This window comes from Eptesicus fuscus, chromosome 1 (assembly GCF_027574615.1).
Source record: "Eptesicus fuscus isolate TK198812 chromosome 1, DD_ASM_mEF_20220401, whole genome shotgun sequence".
NCBI classification, from domain to species: Eukaryota; Metazoa; Chordata; class Mammalia; order Chiroptera; family Vespertilionidae; genus Eptesicus; species Eptesicus fuscus.
In genome coordinates, this window is record NC_072473.1 from 106,730,968 (window position 1) to 106,753,314 (window position 22,347).

The following is a 22,347-nucleotide window of genomic DNA, read 5'->3' on the forward strand; positions in this document are numbered from 1 at the left end:
TGAATTAGAAGACAGAGTTGAAAATATCACTCAATCAGAAAACCAAAAAGAAAAAACAATTAAAAAAAAGGAGGACAGCTTAAGGGAGCTGTGGGACAATGTGAAACGTAACAATATTAGAATAGCAGGTGTGCCAGAAAAGGCAGAAACAGAGAAAGACATAGAGAAGGTGTTTGAAGAAATAATGGCAGAAAACTTCCCTAACCTGGTAAAGGAAAAAGTCACACAAGTTCAGGAGGCATAGAGAACCCCAAACAAGAAGAACCCAAACAGACCCATGCCCAGACACATCATAATTACAATGCCAAAAATTAAAGACAAAGAGAGAATTTTAAAGGCAGCAAGAGAAAAGAAAACTGTTACCTACAAAGGCGTTCCCATAAGGCTGACAACTGATTCCTCATCAGAAACTCTACAGGCCAGAAGGGAATGGTATGAAGTACTCAAGGTAATGGAAAGCAAGGATCTGCGACCAAGATTACTATATCCAGCAAGGCTATCATTCAGAATAGATGGTCACATAAAGAGCTTCCCAGACCAAAAAAAAAAAAAAAAAAGAAGCCTAAAAGAATTCATCACCTCCAAGCCAGCATTACAAGAAATGCTAAAGGGATTGCTGTAAGGTATTGCTGAGAAGAAACAGAGAGAAACCTAGCCATACAGAATTAAAATTGCTATAAATAAGTACCTCTCAATAATAACCCTAAATGTAAATGGATAAAATGCTCCAATCAAAAGGTGTAGGATAGCTGAATGGATACAAAAACATGACCCAACTACATGCTGTCTACAAGAGACCCACCTCAAAACAAAAGACACACACAGGATGAGAGTGAAGGGATGGAAAAAAAAATTTCCATGCAAATTGAAAAGAAAAAAAAGTTGGAATAGCAATACTCATATTCGACAAAGTAGACTTTAAAAGCTTCATGCTAAGCAAAATAAGCAAATTGGATAAAGAGAAATCTATGATCTCACTCATTTGTGGAATATAATGAACAACATAAATTGATGAACAAAAATAGAGCCAGAGGGGGGAAATATTCTAGAATAGAATAAAAGTAATCCTGTTATTTGCAGATTTTAAATATTTCCTACAACTTTCGTGCTATCATACTAGGTTAGTATAGTTTTGATCCTTTTATTCTTGAAATATTAATGTTTATTGCATGTAATATTATACGTAAGATCATTTTTCTTTTTTTGACATTTTAATATTTATTTATTTATTTTTAATTTTAATTTTTATTTATTTATTTATTTATTTATTTATTTATTTATTTATTTTTATTGATTAAGGTGTCACATATTTGTCCTCATTCCCCCATTCCCATCCCACACCCCTCCCCACGGATGCCCCCACCCCCCCGTTGTCTTTAACCATTGGTTAGGCTTGTATGCATGCACACAAGTCCTTTGGTTGATCTCTCCCCCCTACCCCCACCCTCCCCTACCCTCCCTCTGAGGCCCGATAGTCCAATCGATGCCTCCTTTTTTCTGGTTCTGTTCTTGTTCTTCAGTCTATGTTGTTCATCATTTCCCCTAGATGAGCGAGATCATGTGTCACTAGAAATATACTTATATGAACTGAATGTGAGACAAGCAATAATAGTTATGCTGACAGGCAAATGAATCAGTCTGTAGTGAGTTTCTTTCTGGACCAACAGTTCTTTTGAGACCCAATTTCAATGTCCACCAGTTACTTATGTGTACATGTCGGCACTGACTTTTCAGCTCTGGATGGTGGACAAATGGTGGTAATGCAGGCCCGACTCCCTCTGGTTTGGTCTCGGCCGGACCCAGGGGCATGGCTTCACCTGGACTCAGGGGTGCGTGGCCTCACCCAGACCCAGGTGCGCGTGGCCTCACCCGGATCCAGGACCCAGCCTCACCCGGATCCAGGTGCACATGGCCTCACCCGGACCCGGGATCCAGCTTCACCCGGACCCAGGGGCACGTGGCCTCACCCGGACCCAGGGGCGCGTGGCCTCTCCCAGACCCAGGGGCATGCGGCCTCACCCGGGCCCAGGACCCAGCCTCACCCGAATCCAGGGGCACACGGCCTCACCCGGACCCGGGATCCAGCTTCACCCGGACCCAGGGGCGAGTGGCCTCTCCCAGACCCAGGGGCATGCGGCCTCACCCGGGCCCAGGACCCAGCCTCACCCGAATCCAGGGGCACGTGGCCTCACCCAGACCCAGACCCAGGGGCACGCGGCCTCAACCGGGCCCAGGACCCAGCCTCACCCGAATCCAGGGGCACACGGCCTCACCTGGACCCGGGATCCAGCTTCACCTGGACCCAGGGGCGCATGGCCTCACCCGGATCCAGGGGCACATGGCCTCACCCGGACCCAGGATCCAGCTTCATCTGGATCCGGGATCCAGCTTCACCCAGACCCAGGGGCGCGCAGCCTCGCCCGGGCCTGGGACCCAGCCTCACCCAGATCCAGGGGCTCACGGCCTCACCCAGAATCGGGATCCAGCATCACCTGGACCCAGGGGCACACAGCCTCACCTGGACTCAGGATCCAGCTTCACCCGGACCCAGGGGTGCACGGCCTCACTCGGACCTGGGATCCAGCTTCACCCGGACCCGGGATCCAGCTTCACCTGGACCCAGGGGCGTGCGGCCTCACCCAGACCCGGGACCCAGCCTCACCCGGATCCAGGGGCACACGGCCTCACCCGGACCCAGGATCCAGATCATTTTTCTTGAATAATTGGTGTCTATTGCATGTAACATTATCATATTTAAAATCATTTTTCTTGATATATTAATGTTTATTGCATGTAACATTATATTTAAAATCCTTTTTTTTGAAATAAAAAAAAATGAAAAAAAATAAAAGTAGAGTAAGCCAATTTCAGCTTCTAACTATGAAGGATTATGTTGTATGGGTTTGTCCTTCCAATATAAACAACTAGAAAACTGGAAAAATTATATATGAAACAACTCTTTCCAGACATTGAGACAATAGGCAGTGTAGGACTTTGATCCTCAAAGGAAGAACCCCAGGTCATTTAGATTTTTGCCCTGACAAAAATTCAGTACTATGACACCAGGAGAGGTGACTTAATTGGATGCTACTTTGAAAAAAAAAAATCTCTAAAAGACATTTTCAGGAGTAACTTGGGAAATCTTACTATGGAATAAAAATTAGATGGCATTAGTGAATTATTGTTAATTTTCTTAGTTGTGATAATAGATCTTTGGTTATGTTGAAAATGTCCTTAATTTTAGGAAAGGCATGCTGAAGTATTTGGAGTGAAATAATATATTTGCAACTTACTTTCATAATTTATTTTTTAAATGCACCCACTGCACCTATTTACAATTCAATGTTTGTGGGTTTTTTTTTAGTATTTTCACAGAATTGTATAACCATTACCAAATCAATTTGACAACATTTTCTTCACTGTCCCCAAAATACCCTTATACCTTCTCAACCCCACCCAGTCCTAGGAAACTATTCTGTCTTTACAGGTTTGCCTAGTCTGAACATTCCATATAAATATACACTGAGTGGTCAGATTATTATGATTGCTGAACACCTAATAATCTGGCCACTCAGTGTATATCCTATAAATAAAAGGCTAATATGTAAATTGTCCCCTCGACCAGGAGTTTGACCAGCAGGCAGGCCAGCCAACTGCCCATGTCCCCTCCCCCTGGCAAGGCTGGCCGGACCCGATCCATGCATGAATTCATGCACCAGGCCTCTAGTATATATATATATATATATATATATATATATATATATATACATATATATATGTATATATATGTGTGTGTGTGTGTGTATATATCTATATCTATATCTATATCTATATATCTATCTATCTATATATAGATATATATAGATAGATAGATATATAGATATAGATATATACAAGAGGTCTGGTGCACAAAATTCATTCACGGGGGTGTGTGTCCCTCAGCCCAGCCTGCACCCTCTCCAATCTGGGATCCCTGTCACAATCCAGGACTGCTGGCTCCCAACTGCTTGCCTGCCTGCCTTCCTGATTGCCCCTAACCGCTTCTGCCTGCCAGCCTGATCACTCCCTTGCCAGCCTGATTGATACCTAACTGCTCCCCTGCCAGCCTGATTGCCCCTAACTGCCCTCCCCTGCAGGCCTGGTCACCCCTAACTGCCCTCCCCTGCAGGCCTGGTCCCCCCCAAATGCCCTCCCTTGCAGGCCTGGTCCCTCCCAACTGCCCTCCCCTGCTGGCTGATCGCCCCCAACTACCCTCCCTTGCAGGCCTGGTCCCTTCCAACTGCCTTCCCTTGCTGGCCATCTTGTGGTGGCCATCTTGTGTCCACAGGGAGCAGCCATCTTTGACCACATGGGGGCAGCCATCTTGTGTGTTGGAGTGATGGCCAATTTGCATATTACTCTTTTATTAGATAGGATAGAGGCCTAGTGCATGGGTGGGGGCCAGCTGGTTTGCCCTGAAGGTTGTACCGGATCAGGATGGGGGTTTCCTTCGGGTGTGGGGCAGCATGGGCAAGGGGCCTGTGGTGGTTTGCAGGCTGGCCATGCCCCCCGGTGACCCAAGTGGAGGCCTTGGTATCTGGGATTTATTTATCTTCTATAATTGAAACTTTATAGCCTTGAGCGGAGGCCAGGGCCTGTCAGGACAGGCAGGAAGCTTGGCTTTCTCCATTGCTGGGGGCAACCCAAGCCTCCTGCTTGCTCTAGCTCTGTGGCCACCACCATATTTGTTGGGTTAATTTGCATGCTCGCTCCTGATTGGGTTAATTTGCATACTTGATCCAGGTGTGGCTTGTGGGCGTAGCAGAGGTATGGTCAATTTGCATGTTTCTCTTTTATTAGATAGGATATATATATATATATATATATATATATATATATATATATATATATACTGAGTGGCCAGATTATTATGCATTCAGAGATCACAGTAATCTGGCCACACAGTGTATGATCTTTTTGTGACTGGCTTCTTTCACTTAGCATGTTTTCAAGGTTTATTCATGATGTAACATGTAGCAGTGTTTCATTCTTATGACTGAATAATATTCTGTTGCTGCTGAAACATTTTATTTATCCATTCATCAAACGATAGACATTTGGGTTGTTTTCACTTTTGGGCTATTACAAATAATGCTGCTATGAACATTTGTGTACAAGTTCCTATGTGGACACAGTTTCATTTCTCTTGGAGTGGAATTTCTGGGTCATAAGGTAAGTATGCTTAACATTTTGAGGCAGTGCAAAACTGCTTTCCACAGTAGCTGCACTATTTGACATTTCCACCAGCAACGTATGAAGGTTTTCGATTTCTTCACATCATCATGAACACTAGTTATTATCTGACATTTTGATTATAGCCATCCTAGTAGATGTCAAGTGGAATCTCACTGTGGTTTTGATTTGTATTTCCCTGAAGGCTAATGATATTGACTATCTCTTCTTGTGCTTATTTAGCTATTTGTATATCTTCATTGGAGAAATGTTTATTCAGATAATTTTCCCACTTTAATTATTTCACAGAAAAGAAAATATGTGTGACCAATCAATATATGAAAAACTGCTCAACCTTGTTAGTAACCATAGAAAAGTAGACTCACACCCATGAAAAAAACAAGATTTAAAAGTTTGAGCTACCAAGTATTACCTTTGATGTGGAGCAATGGTGTCTGAAACCGACCATTGTCTTTCTAATAGAAAAGATGTAAAAGGCTGGTCAACCTTGAAGCTCTGAAAGGTCAGAGCCACTCCCTATCTAATTGAGACAATGGTAAGTGAGGCAACTTCCCCATCTTGTAATCATGTAAATCCTTACTGATATGATAATCTGCTTATTACCTGCCTAAGGGCTATGGGTGTATCCCAAACCTGCTTAAGGGTAATGGGTGTATCCCATAGTCTCAATAAAAGAGATAGCAAGGCCAGAGCCTAGCGGTAGTCCTCCCACTAGAGGTGGGCTCCTGCCTGGCTCCCCATATCGCCAAATTAAATTTCTTCTAGTCTCTTTTCATTTGTGTGCGGCCCTTCTCCAGAACCCGAACCCTGAACCAGAACCCTGAACCATGCAGGATGTGGAAGGGGTTCCCACACAATGGGAAATCATACCCTGCTTGTGGGAATGAAAATGTATATAATCATTTTGGAAAACAATGCTTTGAACATCCTAATGAGGTTAAGGACTAGTAGTAGGAGTAATTTAACAAGCAACGTGAAAAAAAAAGGATGGTAGGCTGTGGTTAGAAAAGTGTAGTGTTCGAATTCACTATTTAGGAAGCAGAGAAATTTGTATGATGACAAAAGTACAAGATGTGACCTTACAAGTGTTTGGATAATGTGGAGGAGTGTTCATTGAAGATAATGAGCCATGTCAGTCTGGGTACAATCAGGACAGAAAAATCACAGAGGGATTTGAACAGAAAGAATTTAACATCAAGAATTATTAATGATAACGGGATTGGAGTAATGAGGGATTGGCTAGTAATATGTAAAGGGAACTCTAAAAGAATCTAGAAATAGCAGATATACTATCAAATAGCAGGCAATATAAAAATAATATATTATAGCCATTCCCTTAGTGCTGTGATACTCCATGTCTCCACCTTTAATCGAGATCCAAGCCTTGTTAGAAAAATTGCTTTGGTGCTGAGTCAGTGGATCTCCCTGGACATCTGCCCTCTTGAACTTGCTGATAATGTGCCACTCTAGGGTGTTGGTGCCTGTTACAGGGGAGGTATCTCACCAGAGACACTCACTATAGAACCACCGAAAGGTGGTGCCCAGAGAAGCTTCTATCCACTGTGCATTGAGGAAGCCAATGCCACAAAAGATGAGCATCAGGAAAGCTGGGAGCTTGGCAGGAGCATGTGGAGTGAACACACAGGAAATAAAAAAAAATCCCTTTTTCCTGCAATGTCTTTCCACCACTATCTACTGATAAAACTTCATGTCATGCCAACTGGCAAAATAAAAAATATTTAAAGGACTCAGATCCATTTTCACAGAACAGGCATAAAGAGGGAAGATTCAGGTGGTCAAGGACCTAATAGTTCTAATCATGGATTGTTCTTGTGGATGACCCAGGTATTGGCAGAAATAAAGTTATTTCTCCAAGTATGACCTTGGTGCACCTGTATCAGAATCAAATGGGGCACTTTAATAATACAGATTCCTTTGTCCCATTGCAGATCCTTTGAACTAGGGCAGTCGTCGACAAACTCATTAGTCAACAGAGCCAAATATCAACAGTACAACGATTGAAATTTCTTTTGAGAGCCAAATTTTTTAAACTTAAACTTCTTCTAACACCACTTCTTCAAAATAGACTTGCCCAGGCCATGGTATTTTGTAGAAGAGTCACATTCAAGGGATCAAAGAGCCACATGTGGCTCGTGAGCCGCAGTTTGCCTTCCACGGAACTAGGGTATTGGGGAGTAAGGCCCCCAAATCTTTTTAACACGTGCCCCAGTAGACTTAAAATTCAATTGTGAATATTTCAAACACATGAAAGTAAAGAAAATAGCATAATAGGTTCCAGTGTACCTATGTAGGAGGATCCCACATATGAGGATGGGTAGTGATGGTGAGTTCCATGCATTTACCAATATGAGGAGACTATACTGTACTGTTAAAGTTGGCCTTATAAATTTCCCAATAGCATGACTATTTCGACTGGTCCTAAAAATGTTCAAGAATAGTTCAAGAACTTTTATTATAGCCCAGTTTTTATCTTCAGATAAGCATTTTTAATGTAAAGTGTTTATTGTTTGGGAAACATCAACCTTCCAGTCTGTAGTATAGACAGAAGACAAGTGCTTTTTTGTTCTAAAAAATTCTGTTTTCAAGTTTTTTTTGTTTTGTTTTGTTTTTTGGGGTGTTTTTTTTTCCCATTTATGTGACTGTTTGAGCCTCGGCTAAGGGTACTGCAGCTGGATTGTGTAGTGAAATCAGGTCTAGAAAAATAATTGCTCAAGAATGCAAGTAAACAGGATGTCAGATGTTATCCTTAGCCTATTTCCCTAAACATAACTTTTTGGCTGCAAAGTAAAATGCCATTCCTTTAGCTTCTGACTATATACAGTGATGGCTAACAGCAGGCACAGTCTTCATTTGCTTGGCACTGTGTCACCATGCAACTCAACATGTTTTGCAAGCAATGATCATACCACACCATCTCTGTGAGACAGTTTGAGGAGATTCAGCCATTTCATGAAATAATTTTTATGAACCTACCTTCTTTGAGCCATTTTGTGCCAGCAGAGCTCCCTACGAGGCTCTGATCTGTCTGACCTAAGAGCCAGTTGGCATCTTCCTCCTGACAGAAGCCAGATTTTCACTGGGGCTAGACTATTTATTGACAGCATTTTCCCAGACTGGCCCAAGAGTGTCTCATTTCCAAGGTCCCCTGAAGTGCTGGCTCACCTCTGTTTTCCAAGAGCGCTTGCTTCCTTCTTTCTCCTCCCTCCCTAGCATCCTCCTCACTTCCTTCCCTTACAGCTTCTTGCACTGTTTTTTTTTTCTCCCCTTGGTGTGTGTTCGTGTGTGTATTTCTTCTTTTTTTATTCTAATGAATTTGTTTTGCAGATTTTGAAAAAGAAAACCAGTGTTATCCAGGTTTTTACATTAATTCTCTTCCCACATCTTTGAGTGTGATCTTTGTGGTTTTAAAATCCCATAATTTGAGTGAGTTCCAACGTTGTCCAAGAAAGTTGTTTTAAAGCTTTGCTCTGCAAGCACCAGAAGAGAACTCATAAAAAGGAAGACAACAGCAGATGCAATCGCGGATGTGGCTTCGTCCTTGCAGCTGCCCCAGAGAGCTGTTCCGAGCGTACAGTTCTAAGGAATGAATCCAGAAGAGCAAATTGTGACATGGATTATATCTCTGGGAGTTTTAGATTCCCCCAAAAAAACTATCTGTGATCCGGAGGAGTTCTTGAAGTCCTCGCTGAAAAATGGGGTAGTGCTGTGCAAACTGATCAACAGACTGAGGCCTGGCTCCGTAGAAAAGGTAAGGGACATTTACAGTATCTTTAGGAGTGCTAACTATGAGAGAGCAGCAATAATGTAACGCTTGAGATTTTCTATTGTCACGGTCTGGGGACTCTCCTACTTTAATCTCTTTCTAAGAGTTGGATATTTTTTCTTACTGGTTTTGTAGTTTGAAAAAGTCAGAAAATAAAATGTTATACTTTAGTAATTGGCCACCAAGAATAGTATTATAAAAAACTGTTAAGCCACTGATACTAGGGGACAAGGAGAACACCCATATCACAAGCTTATTCTAAAAAAACACCGAACCTGACAAGCTTACTCTGTCATAGAGATACGTCCCTGTGTACCAAGGACATGTTTTAAACTTGGGGTACATATGAGTCTGTGGAATAATGGGATGATTTATAACAGATGTTGATGGTGTTTAGTGACAGTTTGACTAAAATCAATGTAGATTTTCTTCCCAAAGAAATAAAATATTCATTGAAAGAGAGGCTATTTAGCAATTAGGAGAAATAATCCCAATGGCACATAGGTTTGTTAAAACAATAAAAACTAAATATATGTTTCAAGTACAACATGTGTTCAAAGTGAAACTAGCCTTATTCTCTTTTAAAAATCCAAAACTTTTAATGTTGGAAACCCATGGTCACGAGAATGGACAATTTTCAAAGCAGGCACTTCAAGTCAGTTTAAAGGTAGAGTCATGCAAGTATGTTCTTAAGGTTAGCAGGAATGTGACTGAGTAGTTGTTTTGCCTTCTTGAACTAGTTTGTATTTTTATTGAAAAAGTTGACTTACTTATAATTTCTTAAACTTAAAAAGCAGTGAGAAAATGGTGGTAAAATGTAGATTTTTGTGATCAGATGCATAGAAAAACAAAGGGTAAAATATACTTGAATAAATCATCATGAAGAGAAGGGAGCGAGGTAGTAAGTTGAAAGCAAAACCAAACTCAAAAACTATCTGGGTTTCTCTGATTTGCTATCACCATACTCAGGCAAAAAGCACGAGAAAAAGTTCATAAGTAAAGATGGCTTGAGACTAAAGGTTTGGTGACATTTGAAACAAAGACCAACCGTTTAGATTTTTGCATCACTTCCTTTGGTGGTTATTTCTCTTCCTGGATTGACAGCAATGTTGTTCCTGTGCAGTTATTAGCGAATGGTGAATATGGTATATTTGATCTGGGATGACAGTCTCCAAGTGACACTTGACCATGTTTCTCTAGTACTGTCTGGAGCCCCAAACAGAAGCTGACTGCATCAACAACATCAATGACTTCCTGAAAGGATGTGCAACCCTTCAAGTGGAGGTAAGCCCACCCAGATTGCCTTTCTTGTTGTCATTGTTTTTTTCACTCTGCTAGTGAAGATGGTGTTGTAGTAAAAGTCCTTGGTTTATTTTCACTGTTAAATACAGGAAGCATTTTACAGAAACCATGGTTAAGACTGGTGACTCCAGTGGTGGCTTGCTAGTTTGGCTTTTCCTGAAACCATTTTCAAAAGAAAACAAAACTCTTTTAGACACCAAGCCCTGAAAGCAAGTTTCTGGTGACAAAGCTTGCATGGTGTGCTTCCCTACTAAGGGGAACTGGCTGCTGCAGAGGGTCACTGCATTCCCCCTGAGTTGGGAAAAAAAGAAAGTCTATTGTTACTTTTTTCCATTAACACTTTAGGACAGAGGCTTTGAAAAGCTGAGAGAACCTGACACTGAGGTAGAAATTGTATATTAAATTATGTTGCATTATTTTATATTACATAGATCCTTACTGTACTTATAGGGGGTTTACTGAAACTCAGTTGATACTTTTGCCTGTGTGCCAAATTACTTCACTTCTCTGGGCCTCAGTATTTTTATCTATAAAATGGACACAAATAATAGGTACTTCATGGGGTTGTTTTAAAGATCAAATGAGATGCTGCATAATAATTTAGAACTAAAACCTCCAACCTCAAAACATGTCTATATATATAAAAGCCTAAGTGACCAGCCGACCAGCTGACAAGTAGCTATGATGTGCACTGACCATCAGGGGGTAGATGCTCAACACAGGAGCAGAAACCAGAGGCATGGAAACATGGAACAGATTGATAAATCTCAGAGGGAAGGGGGGAGGGAGAGGGTGGGAAGAGATTAACCAAAGATCTTATATGCATACTAGAGGCCCAGTGTACCGATGGGGTCCCTTGGCCTGGCCTATGCCCTCTCACAATCCGGGACCCCTTGGGGGATGTTTGAGAGCTGGTTTCGGCTCAATCACCACAGGCCAGGCCGAGGGACCCCACTGGTGCACAAATCCATGCACCGGGCCTCTAGTATGACATAATGTATGTAGAGTGCTTAGTATAGGACCAGGGACATAAGAAGTGTAAACATTCATTAGTAGTAGTATTTCTGGGGAAGTATTAGTAGTAGTTTGAACATGGACTCTGACACTAGAATACTTGAGTTCAAATCTCAGTTCTCTCTCACCAGTAGCTTTGTGAACTTCAACATGTTACTTAACAATGCCTTTATGCCTCATTCTCCTCAGCTGTAAAGTGGGAATAATATCAGTACCTATCTCATAGGATTGGTGTGAGATATCAATAAATTCATGTTCATTGAAGGGTTTCTCACACATAGTATTCTCCAAATGTTAGCTAGTATTATTAATAGCAATACAAGTAGCTTTTGCCCTACATAAACTTTGCTTGCTTTAAAATTTTTCCTAAAGTTACCCATAGCATCAGGCTATGCTTGTCTCAGAATATTTTATTCCAGGTTTCTCCATTGCCCAATTTTATTTTATTTTTCTATTTTTTTCCATTGCCCAATTTTAGATCTATGTGTGTGTATGCACACACATGTCCATATGTGCACATGTATGTGCATGGGCACATGTGTGTGCATGGCATCTGTGTGCATGGCTTTTGAGGTAGTAGGTATGGCCTGAGATCACTCTATATCCCTTATAGAATGATGGCTACTATGGAACAGGTAATACTGTTTTCATTTTTATTTGGCAAATAAAAACATGGTGAGGTTGCCAATGATTTCTGCACTCTGAAGCTGCCAGAAGGTGTATTAAGCTGCTTTGCAGTTCTAAGAATACTAGATAATACAGAAACACCTCATGGGCATTGTTGGAAAATGAGTTGTTTCATAAAAGTGGATTTGTCTGATAACTAATGTTTACTTCTTTAAGCACTAATGCTTAAAATATTTTTATCCACTTTGAATAGAAGTATTTCTAAAAAGTATATCATAATTTCCATTTTTTTGAACAAAAGGCACTTGGCATATTTTAAATCTCTTTTTGATAATTCAGGCTGGCCTGAACATTATATGACTATTGTAATAAGGCAATATTGGCATCATGGTTAAGTACATACCTTTTCCAGTTGGACAAATTTTGGCTAGAGCCTTGGCTTGGTCAGTTATTGACTACTAGAGGCCCGGTGCACAAAATTCGTGCACAGGGGGTGGTGTCCCTCAGCCCAGCCTGCATCCTCTCCAATCTGGGACCCCTTGAGGGATGTCCGACTGCCCGTTTAGGCCCAATCCTACCGGGATTGGGCCTAAACGGGCAGTCCGACATCCCTATCACAATCCAGGACTTCTGGCTCCCAACTGCTCACCTGCCTGCCTTCCTGATTGCCCCTAACCACTTCTACCTACCAGCTTGGTCATCCCCTAACCACTCCCTTGCCAGCCTGATTGATGCCTAACTGCTCCCCTGACAGCCTGATTGTCCCTTACTGCCCTCCCCTGCAGGCCTGGTCACCCCTAACTGCCCTCCCCTACAGGCTTGATCACCCCCAACTGCCCTCCCTTGCAGGCCTGGTCCCTCCCAACTGTCCTCCCCTGCTGGCCTGATCCCTCCCAACTGCCCTACCCTGCTGGCCATCTTGTGGTGGCCATATTTTGTCCACATGGGGGCAGCCATCTTTGACCACCTGGGGGCAGCCATCTTGTGTGTTGGCGTGATGGTCAATTTGCATATTACTCTTTTATTAGATAGGATAGAGGCCTAGTGCACGCGTGGGGGCCAGCTGGTTTGCCCTGAAGTGTGTCCCGGATCAGGGTGGGGGTTCCCTTGGGGCATGGGATGCCTGGGCGAGGGGCGTGTGGTGGTTTGCAGGCTTGCCACGCCCCCCGGCGACCCAAGTAGAGGCCCTGGTATCTGGGATTTATTTATCTTCTATAATTGAAACTTTGTAGCCTTCAGCAGAGGCCTGGGCAGGCCAGGAACTTTGCTTCCTCCATCGCTGAGGAAACCCAAGCCTCCTGCTTGCTCTGTGGCCACAGCCATTTTTGTTGGGATTTATTTATCTTCTATAATTAAAACTTTGTAGCCTTGAGCAGAGGCCTGGGCCGGCCAGGGTGTGCAGGAAGCTTGGCTTCCTCCATTGCCGGGGAAACCCAAGCCTCCTGCTTGCTCCGTGGCCACAGCTATCTTGGTTGGCTTAATTTGCATACTCATTCCTGATTGGCTGGTGGGCATGGCTTGTGGAGGTATGGTCTATTTGCATATTACTCTTTTATTAGATAGGATGTGACTCTGAGAAAAGTTACTTGGCCTCTTTTTTTTGAGGGGGAGGGATGAGGTCTTACTGCCCACTTTGGCTTCTGCAAGCTACTCTTGGAATGCATGCACAGCATCCTGGCATGGGATTTGGGAGTGTGGGGATTGGTAGCTGCTACAATGCTAAAAGCTGAAATAGACTGAAATTAACTTTGAATAGACTCCAGACCTCTAAATGGTTACATCAGACAGATTCTGCCAGTACAATTGCTGTCTAGGTGGGAAGAAGGATTTGTGGTGCTTTCCAATATTCCCAGAATTCTCTCTCTAAATCAATTATTCATTTGTTTTTTTTTTATGGGGAGGTTACTATTATGAACGAGGCACTGGAAATAGAGTGATGAGCAAGACAGTTACTTGGCCTTTTTAAGCTCTATTTCCTTATCTGTGTAATGGAGACATTAATCATATATTACAGCCCTGGACAGTGTGACTCACTTGGTTGGAGCATTGTCCCGTGTACTGAAGGGTTGAGGGTTTGACTCCTGGTCAGGGCACATATCCAGGTTGTGGGTTTGCATAAGGGAGGCAACTGATGGATGTTTCTCTCTCACATCGATATTTCTATCTCTCCCTCTTCCTTCCTCTCTCTCTACAATCAATGAAGAACATATCCTTAGATGAGGATTAAAAAAAATAACAACAATATCTATTGCATAGGTTTGTGTTAAGAATCAAATGAGAAAATACATCTAAGGCACTTAATATATCACTGTACATAGGCATGCATATTAGATGGTCAATGTTACTGTTAATATTAGGTAACATCGTATGCAAAATTATGCCTGTAAGGGGTATATAGGAGACTGTTGAGGCACTCCTAGAACACTGAGGGAAGTCTAATTAAATCAATACATGAGACTGAAAGATGAGCAGGGATTCACCTAGCAGCCATGAATACTGACATTCCAGTTTTAAGATACTAGATAGCTAAGAGACATGCCTAAACACAAATCTTTGCAAAGATTTAAAAATTAACTTATTTTGTGGGTTTTTTAAATTAAGTTTCTGTTTTTAAAAATTTAATAAATCTTTTTTTAAAATTTCTTTATTGATTAAGGTGTCACATATTTGTCCTCATTCCCCCATTCCCATCCCACACCCCTCCCCACGGATGCCCCCACCCCCTGTTGTCCTTAACCATTGGTTAGGCTCGTATGCATGCACACAAGTCCTTTGGTTGATCTCTCCCCCCTTCCCCCACCCTCCCCTACCCTCCCTCTGAGGCCCGACTGTCCGATCGATGCCTCCTTGTTTCTGGGTCTGTTCTTGTTCATCAGTCTATGTTGTTCATCATTTCCCCTAGATGAGTGAGATCATGTGTTACTAGAAATATACTTATAAGAACCGAATGTGAGACGAGCAATAATAGTTATGCTGACAGGCAAATGAATAAGTCTGTAGTGAGTTTCTTTCTGGACCAATAGTTCTTTTGAGACCCAATTTCAATGTCCACCAGTTACTTATGTGTACATGTCGGCACTGACTTTTCAGCTCTGGATGGTGGACAAATGGTGGTAATGCAGGTCCGATTCCCTCTGGTTTGGTCTTGCCCGGACCCAGGGGCACGGCTGCACCCAGACTCAGGGGCGCGTGGCCTCACCCGGACCTGGGATCCAGCTTCACCTGGACCCAGGGGCACGCAGCCTTGCCCGGATCCGGGGGAGCGTGGCCTCACCTGGATCCGGGACCCAGCCTCACCCGGATCCAGGGGCACATGGCCTCACCCGGACCCGGGATCCAGCTACACCCGGACCCAGGGCCGCGTGGCCTCTCCGGACCCAGGGGCAAACAGCCTCACCCAAACCCGGGGGCGTGCGGCCTCACCCAGATGCAGGGGCACACGGCCTCACCCAGACCCAGGGGTGTGTGGCCTCACCCGGGCCCGGGATCCAGCCTCACCCGGACCCAGGGGCATGTGGCCTCACCCTGATCCAGGGGCGCGTGGCCTCGCCCAGACCCAGGGGCGCGCAGCTTCACCTGGACCCGGGACTCAGCCTCACCCTGACTCGGGTCCCAGCCTCGCCCGGACCCAGGGGCGCGTGGCCTCACCCGGACCCGGGACCCAGCGGGGCTTTGTCTTCTTGATCCCAATTCCTGTCGGTCAATTCCTTCTCAGCAATTCCTTTGGCCATTTTCTCAAAGCTCCGGGGTGGCTGCCGCGGAATTCGTTGGGCGGCGGGCTCAGCGAAGCTCCGGTGCGCCTGGTGCACGGTGGCAGGCTGGTCCTAGGTCGTTGTGGCAGCACTCGGGTCTGCAGCGGCGACCAGTCGCTGGGCGAGCGCTCCTGGATCCAGGACCTAGCGGGGCCTCATCTTCCCGATCCCAACTCTCATCGGTCAATTTCTTCTCAGCAATTCCTCCAGCCATTTTCTCAAAGCTCTGGGGCGGCTGCTGCGGAACTCACTGGGCAGCGGGCTCAGCGAAGCTCTGGTGCGCCCGATGCGCAGTGGCGGGTTGGTCCGGGGTGCGCCTGATGCGCAGTGGTGGGTTGGGTCTGCAGCGGTGGCCGGTCGCCGGGCGTGCGCACCTGGCTGCTTCCAGTGTCTGAGATTCTCGAAGGACTCGGAGGTCAGCAAGCGCGGGGTCTCCCACCCCATGTCTCCCAGGGGCTCATCTGTTCGTGCTCGGCAGCGAGTGGAGCCATCCCCTCAGCTGGAGACCACCGGGGGAACTGCGCCGAGCATGTTCCAGGCCGCCATTGTGTCGCCAGAACCATAGTACTTAAAGTGTGATCTTTGGCTCACCGGCATCAGCATCATCCCGCGTACCCCTCTCTTTTATTCTAGTTGTAGAGCATCTGCTCAGCCAGCCCTCCGGTGGTTCTGGATGGTGTCTGCTCTGTTTTCCTGTTATAGTTTCAAAATTGTTGTGGTAGGCAACAATCAGGCGTCCGCCCTATGCCTCCATCTTGGTCCTCCTTTGTGTAGTTAAGTCTTGATTGTTGTTGGTGTCACTGGGAGGAATTTTCCTCCAGGCCAATTGGCTGTGAGGACCCACTGTATCTATAAAGGAAGAGTTGCTGTACAGGAGACACATTTATGGGCCGGGACTTGTTCCAGTAGGGCTTTGGCGCTCACTGAGTTTGCCTCTTGAATGTGTCCCTTATGCGAGTGGTTGAAATCTGGTGTCGTCTCACACCGACCACTAGATGCCCTCGTTTCTGGTGTCGTCTCACACCGACCACTAGATGCCCTCGTTTCTGGGTCTCCAATGGGGTGCAGGTCAGCTACTGTCTGAGGCCACTCAGCAGGAGTTACAGCAAAAACTGCAGTTTTCTCCTCCTGCTTGAGTGGTTTTGGAGCAGTCTGACTGGAGCTGCAGTTTATTTGGTTAAGCTGCCACAGGGCAGGCCATTTATATGCAAAAGCTGCTGTTTGGAGCCTGGGTGGGTTTGTAGAATGTGCGGTGCGGGTCTCAGGGCAGGGCGGGTCTCAGGGTGGGGTGGGGTCTCAGGGAGTCACTAGGCTAGGGCGAGGCAAACCACAATGGCTTCAAGTCTGCTTTTTCTGCCTTTTCTGCCTTTCCGCGTTTCCAAGTCCCCGCGTCCCGTGCTCCAGTGCAGTAAACACTGATTGCTGGGCGCACCTCTGCAAGAAAGTCACTCTCACTTTCCGACACGATGGCTGAGAGTCCTGCTTCTCTCCGTAGATGTCTGGGTCTCCCGTGCGTCCCCAGAAACTGGATTTCAGAGTGATGGGGAGCTTATCTCCCTTAGGGTTGGAAAAAAAGCCGTGCGTCCCTTCTCCCGCCACCAGCCTGACCCACGCACCTCCACACCTCCGCCCCTCCGCGTTTGCTCTTTCCTCTTCCCTCTTAGTTGTAAATCCACCATTCAGCCAGCTCTCCTGTGGTTCTGGGTGGCAGACGCTCTGTCCTCTAGTTGTATTTTTGAAATTGCTGTGCGCAGCACAGTTCATTTGTTTAACTTTGCTGCCATCTTGGTTCTCTCCCCCAATTTAATAAATCTTTATTGCTCACATTATTACAGTTGTTCCTCTTTTTTCCCCCCATAGCTCCCCTCCACCCAGTTCCTACCCCACACTCTGCCCTTACCCCCCCCACTGCCCTCATCCATAAGTGTATGATTTTTGTCCAGTCTCTTCATGCACCCCCACACCCCTTTCCCCCTGAGAGTTGTCAGTCCACTCCTTCTATGCCCCTGATTCTATTACATTCACCAGTTTATTCTGTACATCAGATTTTTTATTCACTTGATTTTTAGATTCACTTGTTGATAGATATGTATTTGTTGTTCATAATTTTTATCTTTACCTTTTTCTTCTTCTTCCTCTTCTTAAAGAATACCTTTCAGCATTTCATATAATACTGGTTTGGTGTTGATGAACTCATTTAGCTTTTTCTTATATGTTAAGCTCTTTAGCTGACCTTCAATTCTGAATGATAGCTTTGCTGGGTAGAGTAGTCTTGGTTGTAGGTCCCTGCTATTCATCACTTTGAATATTTCTTGCCACTCCCATCTGGCTTGCATAGTTTCTGTTGAGAAATCAGCTGATAATCATATGGATGCTCCCTTGTAGGTAATTAACTGTTTTTTTCTTGCTGCTTTTAATATTCTCTCTTTGTCTTTTGCTCTTGGCATTTTAATTATGATGTGTCTTGGTGTGGTCCTCTTTGGATTCCTTTGGTTTGGGGTTCTGTGTGCTTCCTGGACTTTTAAGTCTATTTCATTCACCAGGTGGGGGAAGTTTTCTGTCATTATTTCTTCAAATAGGTTTTCAGTATCTTGCTCTCTCTCTTCTTCTGGCACCCCCATAATGCTGATGTTGGTACACTTGAAGTTGTCCCAGAGTCTCCTTACACTATCTTCAAATTTTTGGATTCTTTTTTCTTTTTGCTTCTCCGGTTGAGTGTTTTTTGCTTCTTTGTATTTCAAATCTTTGACTTGATTCTTTTTTTTTTTTTTTTACTTAATTTTTGCCTTCCTCTAGTCTGCTGTTAGGTCTCTGTATAATATTTTTTATTTCAGTCAGTGTATGTTTAATTTCTAGTTGGTCCTTTTTCATATCCTTGAGGGTCTCGCTAAATTTATCGGCCTTTTCTAGGAAAATCTTGAAAAACCTTATAACCGGGGTTTTGAACTCTATATCCAGTCGTGTGTTTTCCTCCATTTCTTTCATTTGTGATCTGTTTCTTTGTCTTCGCATTTTCGCTGCTTCCCTGAGTTGGTAGAGTAGCTTTGTGTGCTAGGTGTCCTATAGGTCCCAGTGGCTCAGCATCCCCAATTACCTGAGGTGGACACTCTTGGTCCACCCCTTTGTGGACTGTGTGCACAGCCTTGTTGTAGTTAAGTCTTGATTGTTGTTGGTATCACTGGGAGCAATTGACCTCCAGGCCAATTGGCTATGAGGATCAGCTGTGTCTGTGCTGGGAGAACTGTGCTGGAGACAGCCTTATGAGACAAGACTTGCAAAATTGCAAAAGCCTCTGTGCTCAGTTTGGATGGGGTGGAGTCTCAGAGCAGAGCAGACAGCCTTGGATTCCCATCAGCCCTGCCCTATGAAGCTCCTGAGTCTCAGTGTCCCTCAGTAATCGCTGCAAGCACCTCTGAGAGAAAGCTGCCCTCGAGTTTCACCCGCTGCCAGACAGTCCAGTTTCTCCCCAAATGAGTCTGGGTTCCCAGATTCTCGCCTGTAACTGGAGTTCAGCGCAGTTGGGAGCTTCCATCTCCCTCCAACTAGAGAAAGCCAGCAGCACACTCAGCAGTCAGTCCTCTCCACGTGCACTCACGTGCGTGCCTCCAGACCTCTGCCTTTGGTGGCTCCCCTGAGTTTCCGTGTGCTTTTCTCTTTTCCTAACAGACCAGATTCCCCCCGTATGAGTCTGGGTCCCTAGGGTCTCGCCTGGAACTGAGGGTCAGTGCAATTGGAACTGGGGTTCAGTGCAGTCAGGAGCTTCCATCTCCCTCCTGCTAGAGAAAGACAGCCAGACACTCAGCCTCTCTGTGTGCACGTCTCCATACCTCAGCCTTTTGCAGCTCCTCTGAGTCTCCGTGTGCCCCTCTCTTTTTTTCTACTTGTAGAATTTCCACTCAGCCAGCTTTCCTGTAGTTCTGGATAATGTCTGTTTTGTCTTTTAGTTGTAGTTTTGAAATTGTTGTGTGAGGCAGCAGTTTAGGTGTTTACCTATGCCGCCATCTTGGTTTCTCCTCAATATTAACTTATTTTGAACTGACCATATTTGACATGTAACATTGTGTAAATTTAATGTGTACAATGTGTTACTTTAATACATTTATACATTGTAATATGCCCACATTAATAATTATATTACAACTAGAGGCCCGGTGCATGAAATTCGTGCATGGGGGTGTGTGTCCCTTAGCCCAGCCTGCACCCTCTCCAATATGGGACCCTTCGAGGGATGTCTGACTGCCTGTTTAGGCCCGATCCAGGTAGGACAGTTTGACATCCCTCTCACAATCCAGGACTGCTGGCTCCCAACTGCTTGCCTGTCTGCCTTCCTGATTGCCCCTAACCACTTCTGCCTGCCAGCCTGATCACCCCCTAACTACTCCCCTGACAGCCTGATTGATGCCTAACTGCTCCCCTGCCAGCCTGATTGCCCCTAACTGCCCTCCCCTGCCGACCTGGTAACCTCTAACTGCCCTCCCCTGCAGGCCTGGTTACCCCCAACTGCCCTCCCCTGCAGGCCTGGTCCCCCCTCAACTGCTCTCCCCTGCAGGCCTGGGTCCCCCCCCAACTGCCCTTCCCTGCAGGCCTGGTCCCCCCCAACTTCCTTCCTCTGCAGGCCTGGTACCCCAAACTGCCCTCCCCTGTAAGCTTGATCGCCCCCAACTGCCCTCCCTTGCAGGTCTGGTCCCTCCCAACTGCCCTCCCCTGCTGGCCTGATCACCCACAACTGACCTCCCTTGCAGGCCTAGTCCCTCCCAACTGTCCTCCCCTGCTGGCCATCTTGTGTTGGCCATCTTGTGTCCACATGTGGACAGGATCTTTGACCACATAGGGGTAGCCATCTTGTGTGTTGGAGTGATGGTCAATTTGCATATTACTCTTTTATTAGATAGGACAGAGGCCTGGTGCACGGGTGGGGTCTAGCTGGTTTGCCCTGAAGGGTGTCCCGGATCAGTATGGGGGTTCCCTTGGGGCATGGGGTGGCCTGGGCGAGGGGCCTGTGGTGGTTTGCAGGCTGGCCACACCCCCAGCGACCCAAGCAGAGGCCCTGGTATCTGGGATTTATTTATCTTCTATAATTGAAACTTTGTAGCCTTGAGCGGAGCCAACCCTCCTGCTTGCTCCGTGGCTGCAGACATTTTTGTTGGGATTTATTTATCTTCTATAATTGAAACTTTGTAATCTTGAGTGGAGGCCTGGGCGTGCCAGGATGTGAGGAAAGCTTTGCTTCCTCCATTGCTGGGGAAACCCAAGCTTCCTGCTTGCTTCGTGGCCACAGCCATCTTAGTTGTGTTAATTTGCATACTCTCTCCTGATTGGCTGGTGGGCATGGCTTGTGGGTATAGCAGAGTGATGGTTAATTTGCATATATATTACTTTTTATTAAATAAGATATTTTTGTTTATATTTATTATACTGTGCATTAGATCACTATGACTCACTGCAAGTTTGTACCCTCAAACAACATCAATTTTTATCCCCTCACTTCATTCCCAGGTAGCCACCATTTTACTCTCTCTTTTTTTAAAGTTTCACTTTTTTTAAATTGCACATAAGTGATATCATACCCTACTTGTCTTTCTCTGACTTATCTCACTTAGAATAATGTGCTCAAGGTCCACTCATGTTGTTGCAAATGGCAGGCTGTCTATCTTTTTCATGGCTGAATAATATTCCACCATGTATACTAATATACACCACATCTTTTTTATCCATTTATCCATTGATGGATACTAATGCCAGTTTAGATAGATTATCTCTCAGGCCTAAAGTACTTTGCATGGTGCCTAGTATAGGGCATGCTTAATAGATTTTTGTTGATGATATTAAACTGTTAATGTACAAAAAATACAAGAACAGGGCTTGAATATTGCCCATAACACACTATTATTTACAGAAAGAGTATCAGTTTGAAATGGTCAGTTTGGAAATGCAAAACAATGAAGCTAGATATGCAATAGCACACTGACAGTTTCAATATTGGCTGTGGGACTTAGTGATCACCTTAAAGAGCTGCTGTTGTGTGACCCTCTGGGTGGCCAGTTGGCCTTTTCAAATGACCTCCATCTTTGTGTTCTCATATGGCTATAGTGTCCTAGTGTCGATCAGGGTGGCAGGGGAGTGGATCAGAGAATCACACAGCTAGCAGCTGGTCAGGTTAGTCTGCTGAAACACCTGGGAAACAAAGCACTATCTGAAGCACCTTCCCAAGGTTGACAGTATCCTCTGAAACACAATTTTGATGAAGTAAAAATCATCTATTTTTTTCCTTTGTTGCTTGTGTTTTGGGTGTTATATCTAAGAAACCATTGCTTAATACAAGGTCATGAAGGTTTACTTCTTTGTTTTCTTCTAAGAGTATTATAGTTTTAGCTCTTAAATTTATGTTTTTGATCTATTTTGAGTTAAATTTTTTTGTATGTGATGTGAGGTAGGGTTTCTAATTCATGCTTTTACCTGTGGGTATCCAGTTGTATCAACACTATTTGTTGAAAAGACTATTTATTCTTCTCCCCATTGAATCGATTAATGTAGCTTTGCAGTAAGCTTTCAAATCAGAAAGTGTGAGTTTTCCAACTTTGTTCTTCATTTTCAAAATCATTTTGGCTATTTTAAATCCCTTTTGTGCCCATATGG

General features: G+C 44.7%; 1 protein-coding gene across 1 annotated transcript in view; it reads left to right on the forward strand.

The window, feature by feature from the left end:
* The first annotated feature begins 8,820 nt into the window (after positions 1 to 8,820).
* ARHGEF6 (Rac/Cdc42 guanine nucleotide exchange factor 6) overlaps positions 8,821 to 22,347 on the forward strand; it is a 142,702-nt gene continuing 129,175 nt past the window's right edge. Inside the window, exons 1-2 of the mRNA XM_008159144.3 lie at positions 8,821 to 9,001; positions 10,217 to 10,300. Of these exons, the coding sequence (XP_008157366.1) occupies positions 8,837 to 9,001; positions 10,217 to 10,300 (249 nt within the window). The 5' untranslated portion in view covers positions 8,821 to 8,836. The remainder of the gene's footprint in view (positions 9,002 to 10,216; positions 10,301 to 22,347) is intronic.